We start from the raw sequence: 17024 nt of genomic DNA, 5'->3' as shown, positions 1-17024 counted from the left end.
GAAGTAGTATCAGAAGAGTTAGGGATGGAAGAGATGGAAAATCTTCTTTGAGACCCAAAGAATCTTTTCCTTTGTGCTGTAGGGAACAGTGGGAACCATTGGTTTCTGGTTATAGTAGATGACTCCTGCCATGACTGGCTCCAGACAACTTTTCAATTTAAATTCAGGTTGGAAAGGTTTTCTAGTTTATGTTCAGTAAATGTTTTATCTTCCACTGCCATTGATTTTTTTTTTAAGATTTTTATTTGACAGAGATCACAAGTAGGCAGAGAGAGAGGAGGAAGCAGGCTCCCTGCTTAGCAGAGAGCCGGATGTGGGGCTTGATCCCAAGACCGTGGGATCATGACCTGAGCCGAAGGCAGAGGCTTTAACCCACTGAGCCACCCAGGCACCCCGCCATTGATTTTATATATATATATATGCATATATATATATATGTTTTTTTATAGGTTGAAGCAGTTGAATTGTACCCTCCTTGGCTATATTAATTCTTAGCCTACATTAGACTATAATGGCTCAGAATTAAACCTGCAGCTGGCATGGCACTGATTGTCAGATAGCAAAAATATCTGCTGTGATGTAGGACAATGCACTTCTGCTAACCACAGGTATCTTGAGCCCTTTTTTTGTTTTCTTGATATCTCTTCCTGTCAAATGTACGTGGAGTTTCTCTTTTGCTGGGCTCCCTCCATGAGGAAGAATATCCAGTCTTCCTAGACTGTGAAACCACTCACACTGTTGGAATAGTGTGCACTAGGATTTCCCCTGGAGAGGGGGATCTGGGATACCTCTTGGAAACTTCTGTGGCTCCAGGATACCAGAGGGACCCGTGAAGAATCACTTGTGTGGGTTCTTGTGCTGAAAAAACTAAATGTGGGAGGTTTGAGACTCGTAGACTTAAGTTATCAGCCACAAGACTGTGTAGTAATTAAATAGTTTGATAGAGTAGTGGTTTTCGATTTTTTTTTTTTTTCCGGTGGAACTGTTTTGTAAGTTCTATGGATTTTTGAATAAATAAATATATGTATATATAAAAAACTAATTTTAAACTTGCATTAAAAATCCACATGCCACAATATAACCAGATATTAACATCAGCACAGTAGTATTTTTTTTAAAGATTTTATTTATTTATTCATTTGACAGGAAGAGATGACAAGTAGGCAGAGAGGCAGGCAGAGAGAGAGAGGAGGAAGCAAGACTACCTGCCGAGCAGAGAGACGGATGCGGGGCTCGATTCTAGGACCCTGAGATCGTGTGAGCTGAAGGCAGAGGCTTAACCCACTGAGCCACCCAGACGCCCAACATTAACATATTAACTTCAGCTATCAGCCTACCTACTGTTTGCATTTTTCCTCCTATTTCTAATTAATTGAAGAATAAGATGTGATTGCAAAGAAAGCCATTTTTTAAACTGCTAATATTTGGAACCTACTCATCTGTGTGAACGAGGATGTCCCCATATTGTATACGCAAAACGAAATACAGGAGTGTAAATTAGATGCTGAGGTAGTTCCATGAATTGCAGCTCTAATTTCTGATTTTTAGATCCATTAAAGCAACTTCATTGTTTTCATTTGCTGTCTTTAAAAGTAAATGTTAAAATTGTGACTCGAAAAGCCATCCTGAATATTTTACACATTTGATGGCATTTCCCTGTATTTCTCACTCAAGACTTTTTAAAGGAGGAAACCAATCACATACCAGATTGGCTACTCGATTTATGCTAACGCCATTTATAGACTTATAATGGGGTGGAACTTTTATGGATTGGTCTGTTTGGCTTAACTGTTTCTTCTGGAAGCACAGTATCCCATGGAGGCCAGCCTGGGATCACTGGAGACTTTTCTGATTGGAGGTCTGTCAGGGGAAGGGAGTATCAACATCCTCAGCCAGTGGTTCTTTGATTTATGGCAATAGCTTGATCTAGCAAAAATCACAAGTTATCTTAGTTCTCCCTGCTCTGCAAAAACAAGGGAAAAGAGTAATATTTTTGAAGTTTAAACTGAAAGAATCAGACAGTAAAAAGGAACACTTTGGTAGGGCCTGACTGTTACCTTCTTCTGCACCTAAGGTTCAGAAATTCGGGTTTCATTCGCAAACCACCCCACCTCAGAGCTCGCTCCCTGTCCCCCCTGCAGCTTTGCACTCAGCCCTGGGGGAGTGTTGAAATAGGCTCAGCATTTGGTGGTGGCATTAAGATGTGTGTATGACAGTGTGCAGCCTGCCAGGAAGAAAAAAATCGAGGCTTGAAAGCAAGGGAACAATGTGTAGTCATTTTCCCAATGGAGCAAAAGCAATCGGCTGATTCTCTCCAGCTTCCTGAAGAACAGAGCCTGCAATGAATGTTTATGTGTGTGAAGCACCATCTGTTATCTTAGCAGGAAGTGGAAAATATGAGTAATTTGGAGATTCAGAATCTTTTTTTCCCTTTTCTCCATCCCCTCCCATGTTCAGGATCTTCCCAGGAGTCTCAGGAAATGTAGCATCCCTCCAGTTAGTCACTTACCCTCCTGGTAGCTTTCCTTTTCGGTTTAACATAACCGTCTGTGGCCAGCTCCTGGAGCCTCCCACCCAAGCCCCTGCTCGGTCAGGTTTGAGTCATGGTTTGGGAAGATCAGCCACATAGCTCATCGTACTGATAGATGATGGCGGCTGATACTGACGGGGCACCAGTCATCCAAATGTCATTAGTCCCTTTAACATATTCCTCTGCATGCATATACTAAGCCTTTCAACAGAATAGAGCATTTTAAAACCCATCAACATCTCTCGACTCCACTGGTATACACCTGGACCAGTCTGAATTAAGTCATAATCCTGGATGAAGGCTTGAATCCCTTTATGTGGACTTGCGCGGAAATGGTCTTGATCACAGACACTGGTAACTGCAAGAGTGAAGCCTCCATATAGTTTCTTTGCAGCCTGCTGTGGGGTGGGGGGTGGGGGTTTGGCGAAAACAAACCACAGAAGCCAAGACTAAAGCCCCCTGCCAGGACCACTCCCAAGTATTTTAATTTAGGAGAAATCCGGCAGGTCTTTTTTTCTCAGCCGGAATTCGACTCTTGTTTTAGGGTTAGGTCTCTTTAATGGGGAAAGGAAAGTGTCTTTTCAATTCTTCTTCAGCTACGTAAAGCTTCCCTTGAAAAATCAGCTGTTCTTTGCAGCTGCCACAAATAATCTGGTCTTTGGAAAGCGTGGTGGCGTCCTTCAGAGTGAGGAATTCATTATGTTTGGGTTTCAGATCTTGTCAGTGGTTCTGTTTTATTTGCTTTAAACAGATGTAAGATGATCTTGAGATGATGCTGATTTACTTGCTGTTGTGTTAGCAGCTGCTGAGTACTTTTGTGGTAGGTTGTTTCTCTTGATTAAAAAAATAAACAAGCAGATCAGCTGCACTCTAAATAGGAAACAGGAGAGTGTCCAGAATGTGTGTGCTGGTCGGATTTTGCTTTGGACTTATCTGAGAAGGCAGCTCTCTGGATGCTGTTTTCTGGTGTGTAGAGTTCATTGCTTACGTGGGGTAGTATAATACACATTATCTATTAAAGAAAAGATATTTGTCGCTTAGGGGAAAGGGAGGCGAAAGAGGAGCCCGTCAGTTCCCACTCAGGCAGGGCTCTCGTGTTTACCGGCATTCTTAGGCGCACTTACCAGCGCTCCTTACATGAGCCCTTAGGCGAAGGTGGTGGGACTCTCTTCTGTGGCTTTCCTCTTGTTCTGTACATCAGCTCTGTGGTTATTACACCAGCTACAGAGAACATTTTCCGTGCCTTATAGCCTAGCCTGTAGCTAATACGCTCTGTCAGTCCAAACCACCATGTTTCACACTTCTCAGAGATTTGAAACAAAAAAAAGTTGCAGAAAGAATTTTGGAGAATGTATTTCCAAGTTGCTCATACACACTGGCTTGTTGCTGTTTCCATTATCGCTTGTTTTAGTTTTAGTTTTAGTTTCTGGTTGAAATGATAGGAAGCAGTTGCACTTTTCTGTCCTTAACAGTAAGCCTTCATCCTGTTCCTTGAGAAAGATCAGAGGATTTTCCCCGGATCCGTTTTGCCGCTCAGATGTGCCTCCGCTAGGCAGGACTCCTAGCATGTTTCCTAAGGATGATCAGTGACTCAGGGTGGGAAGTCCCCTCACTTCGGAACTCAAGAAGGTGACTCCTCCCTTTCATAGCCGTCCTTGTACCTGTGCCGTCCTGTGATTTCAGTACCGTTTGGTAGGGCCGTTCCTCTTAGCCTCCTTCAAAGCGTCGTTTCAGAGTTTCTTACCAGTTGTTTTTTGTTTTTCTGCTGAAAGAGAGACAGCGTGTCATATAAACAGCTCACCACAGCTCTGTGGCGGTTGGTGGCAGAGGTTTTAAAAAAAAAAAAAAAAGACAGATAGATGATATTTCCCAGTTATGTGGATTTTCCTTCATGTTCTTTTGTCTGATGCCTCCTGGTAGTGAAAAAAGGAAGGTTGAGCTGTTTGTGTTTAAATTCAGAGGAATCTAATTAGGAGCCGACTCTGTTCTCATAAACCACTGTGCTGAGACCTTTCTGAATAGCCTTGAAAAATGAAAGCATGTTGCTTACTGCTATTAGGAAATCTTTTTCTTTTAAATAAATAAAAGGCCAAATAATTTTTGGATCTCCCTAACAACATGGTATCGTTTGTGGCAGAGAGCTTGACAGTGTCTTCGAGTCTCCTGTTCTTGGTAATTGTCTGTGTTCCAGAACCGAGAAGAAGGTTCTAACCTCGTGACTCTGGCTGATGTCAGTGAGGCCAGAGTTCCTAAACCACCCCACACACCACTAAAACTGTGGCTGCAAACAGAGTCCGGGACAACTTGCTCATGAGAGGTTTGGGGACCTGTCTCAGCTGAAAGTGAATTTGTATGAAAAGTTGTTTTTTAGAAGTATATTTTATTATTACATCTGCATGCATGGTTCATCAGTTGGAGTTGTCTTTCACATCTCAAATACTGGCCTGAGAACTTGACTTAGACTACTGAAGTCTGTTTAAAAGTGATTTCTTCAGAAATCGCCTTTGCTTAATTCTCTGGTGTTAGAGCTGACTGGGGAGACAGGTCGTGTCCCGGTGTACTGAGGGGTCACTTGTAGATCGAAATTAGTGGCAGGTTCTCAGGCAAATCCCACCTCCTCTGTTGCCCATAGAGGTCAAAAACATTATTGACTTTCATTAAAGCAGAGAAGAGAATGCACTTCTGTAATTGGACTAGAAGACAAGAGAGGCTGACTGAAAAATTGTTTTTAATCTATCACAACTATGATTGACTTTAGAAGTTAAGGAAATATTTATCAGGAAATCCAAGGAACTTTGGAGGATATTAGAATGTGATGCACTGGGGTTTGGTTTTGGTTTTTAAATACTAGTACAAAGTAGTACATTGATAATGTGACAGACCTATGTACGCCCCACTCAACATGAGGAGGTAGTAACATTTTATTATATTCATTATATACTTATTTTATTAATTCAGATTATTTTTTACTTTTGAAGAAATAAACATTACAATTGAATCCCCCCATATTTCTCTGCCTAATCCTCTTCCTCACTCCTCAAGGACAAGCACTGTCATAAATTCAGTGTATATGTAGTCTGTATTTTGTAATTTTATCTCCTACATAAATGTTTTAATTTTTTTTTTAGTTGACATAAATGGTACCATATCTCATTCTGTAATTTGCTTTATTCTCAGCATTAAGTCTGGCAGATCCAGAGTATTGAAACTGATCAATCTCTAGACCATTGACTTCTCTTAAATGGTATTCCATTTTATGAATATATCCTATCCGTCCCACTACTAAGTCACTTGGGCCATTTCCAGTTTCTCTCTGTCACAAGCAGAGCTGCAGAGATCCTCCCTGTGCACCAAGGGAATCGCTAAGTCGTCAGGCGGGCACCTTGTCAGCTTAGCTGCATGTTGCCAAGTCGCTGTCCAAAGCGGAGGAACCAGCTTCTCCGTCCCTCGGCGGATGCCGGGAGTTCCCGCATGACCGCTTCCTCACCAGTACCTGGACTGGGCAGGCTTTTATTTTATCCGACCTGGTTGGACACGGAATGGTATTTCTCTGCTGTTTTAGTTTGCATTTCTGATTTCTAGAGAGATCAGGCACCGTTTTATGTTGGGAACGGCCTGTACACGGTCTGCACGACTTCTCTGTTGTGATCTTTGTCTTTTTCTTACTGGTTTATGACGAGTCTTTAACACTGTCAGGACCGTGATTGTGAGTGGCAATACATGTAGTTTCATTTCAGAATGTGTGGTTTTCCTTGTCTGGCATATGGATTTGTTAGCTTTCCTCATATGCTTATCTTCCACGTTTTAAAGCGTATTTTGTTAAGTAGAAGGGACAAACCAGAGGTTCTCCTGAGAGGGGACAAGGAGGAATGGGGTTAAAGAAGAGGTATCTGAAACACTTTAGCTGAGCGGGGATTTGTGAAAGACAGAGGAAAGGTGGCGAGGGGAGCCTGTGCGTGAGAGGGAGGATGGGCCACCTACGACCTTGGAATTGGCGGGGGGCTCTGTGCTCCCCGGCATCTGCATGGCAGGCACCCCGAGTAAGGATAGCGTGCAGACGGGGGACTGTGTCTGTCTTACTAGAACATGACTATAGGAATTGTCTCGACTACCATATCGAGCTTCTCGCTGTGTGTACAGCAGCTTGGAGCACCTGCCCACCTCTCCCTGCTCTTCAGACATCTAGTGCTTACTGTGGGCTGGGAACTGGGCATGGGGATCTAAAAGTTGTAAAAGACAAAGTGAGACTCCCTCAAGGAGTTTTCTCTCCAGTGGAACAGAGCGGCCAGTCCAGTACTGTGATGGAGGCCAGTGTGGAATTCCAGAAGAGCAGCGGTGGGAAGTCTTTTCTTTCCCCGGTGAGTCAGGACTTCATTGAGGTGAGTCCTGCCAACCCAGTCAGGGAAAGGGACACAAGCACAAAAGACTGTTTGCTCAGGGCTCACAGGCACGACCAAAAACACAGTGAGCATCTGGAAGTTCATGCATGGCAGGCCATATCAAGCCAAGTGGGAAATTTGAGCTTTACCCTAAAGATGATGGGAGCCACCGAAGAGTGTCTGGGAGGTGAGAGGCCAAAAACAAAGCTAAGTACAAACCAGTGAAGACAAACGGTCCAGCCCACCTGTTGCCTCTTTGGGACTTCCCTAGAAGACTGCTGGCTGGGGAGGCATGACGTCTCCAGCCCGGCTTCCCCCGGGTCTGGGTCCTGGAATAGGACGTTGCATAAATGCAAATAAGGGCAGAGCCACACTGGCATCTCAGGAGTTGCCTGGATTTCTGCGTGTGGTTCTACTGTTTCTCTCAGTAGTAAAACAGTGACTTCTTTATCAAAATTGATCCTTATTTTCAAGTCACAGAGAACTGGACAAATTAATGAGAGCCAGTGGTTTCCGGTTCTTTAGAGAAACATCCTCCAAATGTTTACTTTTCCTAATTAGAATGAGTCACTCCCCAGGGGGTCTCTTTCTTTATGCCCAGAAAGGGACATTGCTGAGAAACCCCAGCGTTCCTGGCACATAACGTCTCTCTCACCACCGACTTCTAGAGAAGCTCACCGCTCACATGGGGGTGACCGCAGGCGGTAGACATGACAAGGACCATGGCATCCAGATCACTCCCTTGCCATCTGCTCCTGGAGGAGAACACAGGGCGGGGCAGGAATAGAGTTTTGACTGAGTTACTTCTGGTATTTTCCTCTTTTTGGTACCAACGTTAGCCTTTCTCAGCAGAGCCTCTCCAAGTCCTGCCATTGGTAAAGGAACTTAGGTGTCTCTTCAGGTTTGTTAACAGAAAGGTGACTAGAGAGTGAATGTCACGAGGGGTGAAGCCAGAAGAGGTCAGCTAGATGGGGACAGAGGCAGGCCTAGGAGGGAAAGGCCCAGAATAAAGCCTCACCCCACCCCCAGGACCCCAGACTGGTTGCGACTGTGGCCCATCCTGTTGACAAAAGCAGACGTGCTCTTGCTAGCCTCCTGGGTGGTGGTGGCCTCTGTCAAGGTTCTTCAGTCAGGGCCCTTCCCTGGCTGTAACCTGTGGGGTGGCTGGGGCCACCTTAGTGGTAATTCAGATGACACAGAAGCTGAAGTCTTTAGCTGCGTGAACCTTGTGGGACACTCCAGTGGAATTTACTTTGAAAAATTCTCCCAAGAGAGAATGTGGACCCTCCTCTCATTTACTGGATGGGGAAACTGAGGCACTACGGAACGACTTGCATGTGCCACACTAACTAGCAGAGCCAGGACCTAAATCAGATGTCCTGCTTAGCAGTTCCTCCTGGGCTTCTGTCAGTGCTAATGAGTTGGCATCTCACGTCTTATAATCAGGTCGTGTCAGGGCACTTGGCCTTTGGATAGAGGAGACCTAGTAGGTCTTGAATAGGAGCCGTGAGCCAGGCCCCGTGCTAGAGAGACATAGAGACTCAGCAAGAGATGGCAGCACTCTGTAGAACACTGGGAGACCATGACGGTACGACGTGACAGGCGGCACTAGAGCTCCGTGAACCGAGTAGGTATGGCGGGAGCAACTGTTGAGAAAGGGCCTATGGGAAGAGGCGTCTCGGCCCACCGTGAGTGAGCGGAAGTGGGCCTGTGGTGCTGCCTGTTGAATGGTGTCTGGTTGATTTTCTCAGGGAGCCTTCCTGGAGAGGCTCTCGTCACCCAGTGTCCCCACAGACAGATCCATTGTTTGTTTCTGCTTCCCCTCTGGCCTCCTGGCGTGGTTCTGTTTTATGACCTCATAGCAGCAGCAGGAGCTGACAGCAGCCCTTCTGAGGCCCAGAGGGGTAGGTTTCTGCGTCAGTGGCTTGGGCGCCAAGGGAGTAAGAAATAAGGGTGAGGCTCGTGTCATAGGCAGATGTGGTCTCCCCTCCGTCTTTCAGGAAGTCTCCCACTTGATCCCGAGTCAGGATGCCCTGACGTGCCTGGGACGGTTCTGAGCACCTCTGTTTTGCATCTCCTGACTCCGCTGGGCGGGAGGAAGCTCGGGGTGGTGACGATCCCAAGCAGAAGGCCATAAACGGGCTCTCGATTCCCACTCTGCCTTTGACACAGCCATGCGGATATCCCAAGTCCCGGCAAGGGGCTCTGTTTGTGGATTTGTGACTTCGACCTCCCATGTTGACGGCAGACACTTTTACTTTCCGTTTTGCTCGGTAAGCGCTCAGCTTCCCGCCTGAGAGGCTCCAGACTTCTCGTTTCGGTGACTCAGAAATCACATCTGCTCTCCTCTCTCCTCCTCCTCATGATGTCACGCGCCTGCTTTCTGGCAGGGACCACAGTCTTTAATCCCAGTTAGAGCCGCCTTCTGACCTGCAAGTGACTTTCCTCGGGAATCCACGGGCGGCTGTGGCCGCGGGGAGGCAGAGTCCCAGATCTCTCAACCTGGTCGAAGTCACCTTGGGCTTTGCTTACTTTCCAGGTTGCGGTGCATTTGTCCACAAAGGCTGCAGAGAAAGCCTGGCCTCCTGTGCAAAGGTCAAAATGAAGGTAAGACATTCTTTGGGGTGAGGAGAGGCCTGGTTGGGGTTTTTGTTTGTTGTGATCATTTGGTACCAACCCTGAGACCAAAACAACCAAACCGTCATTCTTCTCAGAAGCGACCGAGTCTCTTCTTCACTGACACACTTGGGAATCTGTGGCTCTTGGAAAACAAAATTCTTTCAGAAATCTCGTGTTAAATGCACATTTCTCTGCATTTCGAGCGTCTCTGTGTTGCTGTCGAAGTGGTTTTGCTCCGAAGCACGCCTGCGGGCCCGCCCTGCTGCTCACACACACCTGCTGCGGGCAGCAGGTGGCACTCGGGCTTTGAGCTGCTAGGGAGCTCGGTGGGGGAGGGTTGGACGTGGCCTGCCCGTGGCACCGGTGTCCACAAGGCATGGAGCAGTTGGCTCTGGTCACCTGATGCAGGAAGAGGCAGCGCCCGGCGTGGGGAGGGATTGCACGTGCTGTGTGGTAATGGGCACCACTTGTCGGATGGCCCTTCGAGAGAGTGGGTTTGGGGGCCCACCTTCGAGGTAGCGTCCGTGGTTTTTGGTGTTCTAGTCCCCTGTAAATAAATGTCCTTCTGTCCTTGTCAGAGGAGCACTCTCCAGCTGCATCTACACGATGCGCAGCCTGCCATGGGCTTCGTCAGAGAGCAGACGTCTGTCTTGCGCAGCGGCCTCACACTAGACTGAGTGTGCGTTAGAGTCCCCTCGGGGACCTGCCGAAAGACCATTCCCTGCTCCCCTCTCCCCTGCACACTCCAGGTGGGGCCCAGGAATTTGCATTTCTAAGTTCCCAGATGATGCAGGGGCCGAGAGTCTGAGCCGGTGTAAAAATGACACACTTCTGTGCCCCAGATCTTACCAGCCCATCGACACCAGTTATGGTTGGCTCTCGAAGTATTTTTGTTGATGATGCAGTTTGTTTTTTAATCCCATTTCGTATCTAATTTCTCCTTAAAAAATTGGAAGATCTCACAACCCTAGTTATTTTTTCGTAGCCAGCATTCCCGATTTTCAGCTGTCTCTTTTTCCTATTCTCCGTAGTACTTCTCACCTTCTCAGAGTTTCTGCATAACAGCCTGTATTTACTTCCACATGTATTTTGCGTGGACTGCACCTTCTTCCCACTAGCGTGTAAGACCGAACTTGCCAAGCAGTCTGAAGTCAGGAATGTTTGACCCGTTGATAGATCCTAACCATCCAGCATGGAATCTGGCGGTCTAGGTCCCTAAATGTTGGGGAACAAGAATGAGAAGTGTAATCCCCGGGGGCTGAGTGGCTGCTGCGTCCTGGCAGGGATGTGCGGGTTCCCTCCCCACCCCGCCCCCGTGCCTCCTCCTCCTGTTGCCCGCCTAAGCCCACAGGCACTGAGTTTGTGATCTGACGGGACTTCGTGCTATTGGGAATGTGCTAGACTCTGTAGAAGGCTAACGGTAGAGGTAGCATCTCCCCTATAAGAGAACACAGCCTAAAAGGGAGAGTTCCATTTTTAAATTGGAAGTAACCTGTGTCCACTAATAGTTTATCTCAGAGTAAATTGGTTCACTCTGTAATTGCTCACACACAGTGTTTCTGTCACGTGCCCCAACAAAAATCTCAACTGAAATTCGTTTCGTACCTAAGGACTGTTTAGTGCCTTGTTGATGCTGGTCACTGGAGAAACAGAGATAAAAAAGGCACAGATGCCGCTCTTCAGGGGAAGACGGCAGGCCGACAGTGACCGTAAATGAGGGCAGCTAGGTGGAGATCTGTGCCGGATCCTCAGGGCGTGCCAGGCACTGCCTTGGGTGAGGAAAAGAAAGGAGGTAATGGGGGGCTTTACCCAAGAGGCGGTTCTCCCGTGGTCTTGAAATCAAGGGAGACCCTGGGGCGAAGGGGCACAGGGCATTCCTGGCAGGAGAAGCAGACTTTGCGGGGTCCTGGCGCTTGGCAGGTTCCGCATGAAGAGCCCGTGGGGGTGGTGGGTAGGATGCCGAGCACCGTCCGCCGCGAGCCAAGCTGGAGCTCTCTCCCTGCTCTGGGCCTCTTGAGACCTGACCCAAGAGAAGTTGTGGGTGCGGTCCTTGTGTGTTTATTTATTTCCTTTTTCCTTCAGCAGCCCAGAGGGAGCCTTCAGGCACAGGACACGTCTTCGCTGCCAACAGTCATCATGAGAAGCAAGCGTAAGTCACTCAGTCCTCCTGTCCTCCAGCCCATCTTGACTCTCTGGTTCAGGACTTAAACACACTTTTGTAATATTCATCTGTTATTCTTAATCAAGATTTGAGCATTTGTTTTGTGCTAAGTTAGGGCTGCAGGTGATTGACCAAAAGCCTGGTATTCCCCCATCAAACTCCCTTGGAGGTCTTCTAGACTAGTATGTGTATTTGCTTGAAAGGCAGCCTGTGTCTGTGTGTTTAAGCAGGTGATCCCACACATCTCGAAATTGCTCTTCCATGAGTTGACAGTTACACTCGTTTTTGGCGCCTCAGGGTTGCGCAAAGAAAATGAGATCTTACTGATTAAGCTTCTTCGTTTAGGGGCACCTGGGTGACTCAGTCAATTGAGCATCTACCATTGGCTCAGGTCATGATCTCGGGGTCCTGGGATCGAGCCCCGTGTCAGACTCTCTGCTCAGCAGGGAGCCTGCTTCTCCCTCTGGTCCTCCCCACTGTGTGTTCTCGCTCTCTCTCTCATATTCTCAAATGAATAAATAAAATCTTTTTTTTTATTTTTTTATTTTTTTTAGGGGCGCCTGGGTGGCTCAGTGGGTTAAAGCCTCTGCCTTCGGCTGGGGTCATGATCCCAGGGTCCTGGGATTGAGCCCCACATCAGGTTCTCTGCTTAGCAGGGAGCCTGCTTCCCTTCCTCTCTCTGCCTGCCTCTCTGCCTACTCGTCATCTCTGTCAAATAAATAAAATCTTTAAAAAAAATTTTTTTTTATAATTTAGTTTATAAACTGTGAAGTTAAGTAAATAGTTCTTTCTCCCCAAGGACTTCAAGTGGTATACAGAATTCAGTCATTCACATAGTACTGTCTTTAGCCAGCGTGTGCAAGGCTCCACTTTGGTTTTACTTAATGTTCTCCCTTTCTCATTCCCCATCCCCATCCTCCTTCCTTCCCCTCCGTAGTGCCCATATAGTTATTTAACATATAGCCTTGTGATCTGTTCTGTCTTTGCTCAGATGTTTGTGTCTGAAAATATCTTAACTGCTTTGTGTGTTGCATTTGTATTAGGTAAGACTTACACTTCTTGGTTCTTTTTTCTCAGTCTGTCATTTTAAGATCTGTGCATGTTCTTACGTATGAGCTGTTGTTTGATTCGGGTGCATGGCGTTCTTCCGTAAACCCATTCCATAATTTAATTATCGGTTCCCTGAAGATGGATATCTAAGTCATTTTCAGCTGCCGCCACAAATAATGCGGTACTGGGTATCATCTTAATGTGCTCTCCGGGAACCCATGTGGTTTTCCCCCTAAGGCAGTGTTTCTCAAAGTGTAGTTTCTGGATCGTTAAGACGTGCACATTCTTGGGCCCTATTGACTAAGTCAGAAGTCCCAGAGGTGGAGCCTAGTGATCTGTGCTCAAACAGATCATCTGGGCGAGTGTGATGCACACTCAAGCTTGAGGACCACTGCTCCACACGGACTTGCTCTGAGTTCTTCCAGAAGCGTGCGAGTTCCCTCTAGGTGGGTTAAGTCTGCTGATGCTCACTCTTTGCTCGTAGATTACTATAAGAGAGGTTTTGCCAGACCGACACCCACTGTAAGCAGTGATCCAACCCATTCCACTACCTTCTACCAGTCTATTCTTCCATAAACATTTTTTCTTGGACATTATCCCTTGCTTCAGAACTAACATCTTTCTTTTTTGTTTTAAATACCTATTGTATGTTAGGTTATGTATGCTACCTCTGACCCCCACAAGTATTCTCACTCCTGTTTCACACCCCCTGACGCAGTATGGTGGTGAATAGTACAGATTGTGGATTCAAGTCATGTGGGTTTGAGTCCCAGCCCTGCCAGTCAGTAGCCGTGTGACCTTGGGCATTTACTACATCCCTCCTCTGAACAGATGAAAACCGTTTCAGTGGGTGATTGTCAGGTTTAAATGAGATCACACCCATCAAGAACCTGATAGTAGGCCTCCTAGTAGGCCTCCAGAGTGTTAGCTTTGGCTACTACCATCATCCCCACACAGGGAAACTGAGGCTCGGAAATATTACGTCACTTCCCTGACTGGAGTAGGGATTGGCTTCAAACAAGGGAAAGCTGTTATTTTCACCCCGTTATTCTGTCCTTTATTTTTTTTTTATAGATTTTATTTATTTATTTGACAGAGATCACAAGTAGGCGATAGGCAGGCAGAGAGAGGGAGAGAGAGAGAGGAGAGGAGGAAACAAGCCCCCTGCTGAACAGAGAGCCTGACTCAGGGCTCGATCCCAGGGCCCTGGGATCATGACCTGAGCCGAAGGCAGAGGCTTTAACCCACTGAGCCACCCAGGCGCCCCCTATTCTGTCCTTTAAAAATAAAGTTCTTGGGACACCTCGCTGGCTGAGTCCGTGCGACTCCTGATCTCAGGATTGTGAGTTCAAGCCCCACACTCGGTGTGGAGGTTACTTAAAAAAAATTTTTTTTTAATTTAAAAAAAATAAAAGTTGTTCTTTATCACTTTTATCGCTTTAGCATGACTTCATTCTGATTCTCTAGCCTTTTCTACGGATTCTTTATATGCATCCTCTTTCCTTTTTTCCCTTTGTTCTCTTTTACTTGTGCTGTACTACACGGTTATCTCCGCCTTCGTTCATACAGTTCTCCTCATCACAATGTCCTGTTTTCCTTCCGACCTACCCACATCCATACCATTCTCCGAGAGCCAGCGTCTCCTCCTACGTCAGATTGTATCTGCTCTCTGACCCCCCTCCTGAAACACCGAGGACAGGCCCCAGGCCCTTGGACACTTCAGCACATTCCCTTCTCTGCCATTGCACTCACTCCCTGTTGGAGCAAACCCACATCTCACGCTTCTCGTGTGCTTCCTGCCAAAAGGGTCTGGTCATACGGTCACGTAGCGTGTTTCTGATGTTTTATTGTCTCACCTTCCTCTAAGTCGAATTTGAATTGGAAATTAATGGTTTCGTTAATTTTTTATTAAGTCAGAAACCTCCCGCAAGACCGTGAATGTCACAGCAGCCGTCCCAGTCTTATTTGTTGCAGCTCCTGACTCTCGCGGGGATAGAAAGATCATGCAGCTCGAGTCTGGGGCACGAGCTCAGTTACCAAGGAAAAGTAATTTGTTAGCCAAATGCCAGGGTGACTACTCAAGCGTAACGTGAGAGCTTCAGCTTCCTCTCTGGGCATTTCAGGAGACCTGCACGGTATGAGAACAGCTTAGCTGGGTGACACTACCGTTTTGCATTTTCCTCAGCTGTAAATTAAAGTAATTGGTCAGAGTCTGCATTCTCAAACAACGTGCAGAAGGATCACTTGGGGAGCTCCTAAAACGTGTGGACTCCCGGGTCCCACACACAAGGGATGAGAAGGGCTGGGGTCTACGAATTTCACAAGCACCTCCCATGTGGCTGGATTGGCGCTCGCACAGAATGCTGGGCTCTCTCACCTCTGGTTTCTTCTATCCAGAAAATTTTCCCAGTTTTATTTTATTTTACCTTGAGTTACTTTCTGTGTTTAAATATACTATTACCCAGGGCGCCTGGGTGGCTCAGCAGGTTAAAGCCTCTGCCTTCGGCTCAGGTCATGATCCCAGGGTCCTGGGATTGAGCCCTGAGTCAGGCTCTCTGTTCAGCTGGGGGCTTGTTTCCTCCTCTCCTCTCTCTCTCTCCCTCTCTCTGCCTGCCTATCGCCTACTTGTGATCTCTGTCAAATAAATAAAATCTTTTAAAAAAAATATATACTATTACCCATGATTCTTTATCTACATTGCCTAATCTCCGTGCCACCCCACAGCTAACCACTCTTCTTAGTTTTATATGTATCTTCAAGTTTCTTTATGAAAGTAAAGCAAATACAAATTTGGCTTATTTTTCTTTTTTTAAAACATGAGAGTCTATTGTGCAACTTTGTTCCGGGCCTTGATCCCCCCCTCCCCCCCTACAGTATTATCTTGGAGACCCTGTGTTGGTTCATGGAGAGTGTACTCATTTGTTTTAAAGCTACATAGTATGTCAGTGTATGATGTACCATAATTTGTTAATTCATCTCCTTTTGCTACTTATATTTTGCTTTAAGCAACAGCATTGCATTGAATGACTTTGGACATGTGTCCTTTTAAGCATTACGAGTATGTCTTATGGAATGAACATATCCAGGGCTCCTGACTAGCTCAGCGGGGGAGCATGGGACTCGATCTCGGCGTTGTGAGTTCAAGCCCCATGTTGGGAGCAGAGATTACATTAAAAAAAGAAAAAAAGGTAGAATAAACCTATCCTAAAGAGGAATTACTGCATCAAAGGATATGTAGGCATTTGTAGTTTCAATAGACACTGCCAAATGGTCTTCTGTAGAGTTTTTGTACCCACTTACACTCCCAGGACAAAGCTGTTTTAAAGAAATTTGTTCTTTTTGGCATTTGTTAGATGAGTCACTACTCATGAGCTTGGATACGTGGTTCAGGCGGTGTCCTCTCTTATCTTTACAGCCTCACAGCCCAAGGAGCGGCCTCGATCTGCAGTCCTCCTGGCGGATGAAGCCACTGCCATTCCCATGTTTGCCAACAGACGGTCCCAGCAGAGTGTCTCACTCTCCAAAAGTGTCTCCATACAGAACATTGCTGGGTAAGTGGGGATTTTAAGATCTCACAGTTGACATCTAGGTGACAAGAGCTTAATAACCGTATCATTTGACAGAGTCTTCAAGGGGAAAAATACGTAACATAATGACGTGCACACCCCCGTGTTACAGACATGGAGAATGGGGAGTGCGTTTTGATGCACTGTCATGCCCGCCATTTTGTAGCAGGGACCCCTTTAAACACGCCGTCAGCCACGTTGTCCTGTGCTTTGTGCCCGGTCAGCTTCGCTTTTAAGGAACCTGAGTTGTAAGGAGGTGGTTTTTAGATCAAACTAAGAGGTGAAAATGGGTTAGGTAGAATGACTTATTTCTGATTTTTGTTTGTAACCGCTTACATTTTCAGATATTACACTTCCCTGTTGGTCAGATGAACCTAGTATTTCTTCTGCTCTTTATAAATCTCTTTCCTGGGTTTGCATCTTGATCCTTGAGTCGGTTCCACAGCAGTGAAGGATGGGGCCAGTTATGACTCTTAGGTCCCCACTCACTCATTTGCACTAAGGTCCTTTTGTGGTCCCTGCAAAAGTTGCTCTGGCCCCTGACTGTCCGGGCCTCAGCCGTCACATGGCTAGCACAGGGCTAATTATGATGTTGCTGGCTGTTTGGGGTAATAAGACTCCTGCTTTCCCATCAAGCAAAGAAGTCATCGCCAATGTAGGACTCAAAACATCTATCTGTCGTAACCTAGGCTGGAGCAAAATTCTTAACTGAAGGATGC

The 17024-nt window shown here is 46.5% G+C and overlaps 1 protein-coding gene across 6 annotated transcripts in view; it reads left to right on the top strand.

The window, feature by feature from the left end:
• The window catches only part of AKAP13 (A-kinase anchoring protein 13), a 330885-nt gene that overhangs the window by 283910 nt on the left and 29951 nt on the right, over positions 1–17024 (top strand). For 5 of the 6 annotated variants that reach the window (XM_047736222.1, XM_047736225.1, XM_047736224.1 and 2 more), the window contains 3 exons: positions 9449–9516; positions 11611–11677; positions 16155–16290. In XM_047736222.1, coding sequence (XP_047592178.1) covers positions 9449–9516; positions 11611–11677; positions 16155–16290 — 271 coding nt within the window. The remainder of the gene's footprint in view (positions 1–9448; positions 9517–11610; positions 11678–16154; positions 16291–17024) is intronic. The other variant, XM_047736226.1, reaches the window with a different exon arrangement.

Source organism: Lutra lutra, chromosome 7 (assembly GCF_902655055.1).
Source record: "Lutra lutra chromosome 7, mLutLut1.2, whole genome shotgun sequence".
Taxonomy (NCBI): Eukaryota; Metazoa; Chordata; class Mammalia; order Carnivora; family Mustelidae; genus Lutra; species Lutra lutra.
The sequence above is the reverse complement of the archived record's forward strand: the minus strand, read 5'-3'. Positions and strand labels throughout refer to the sequence as shown.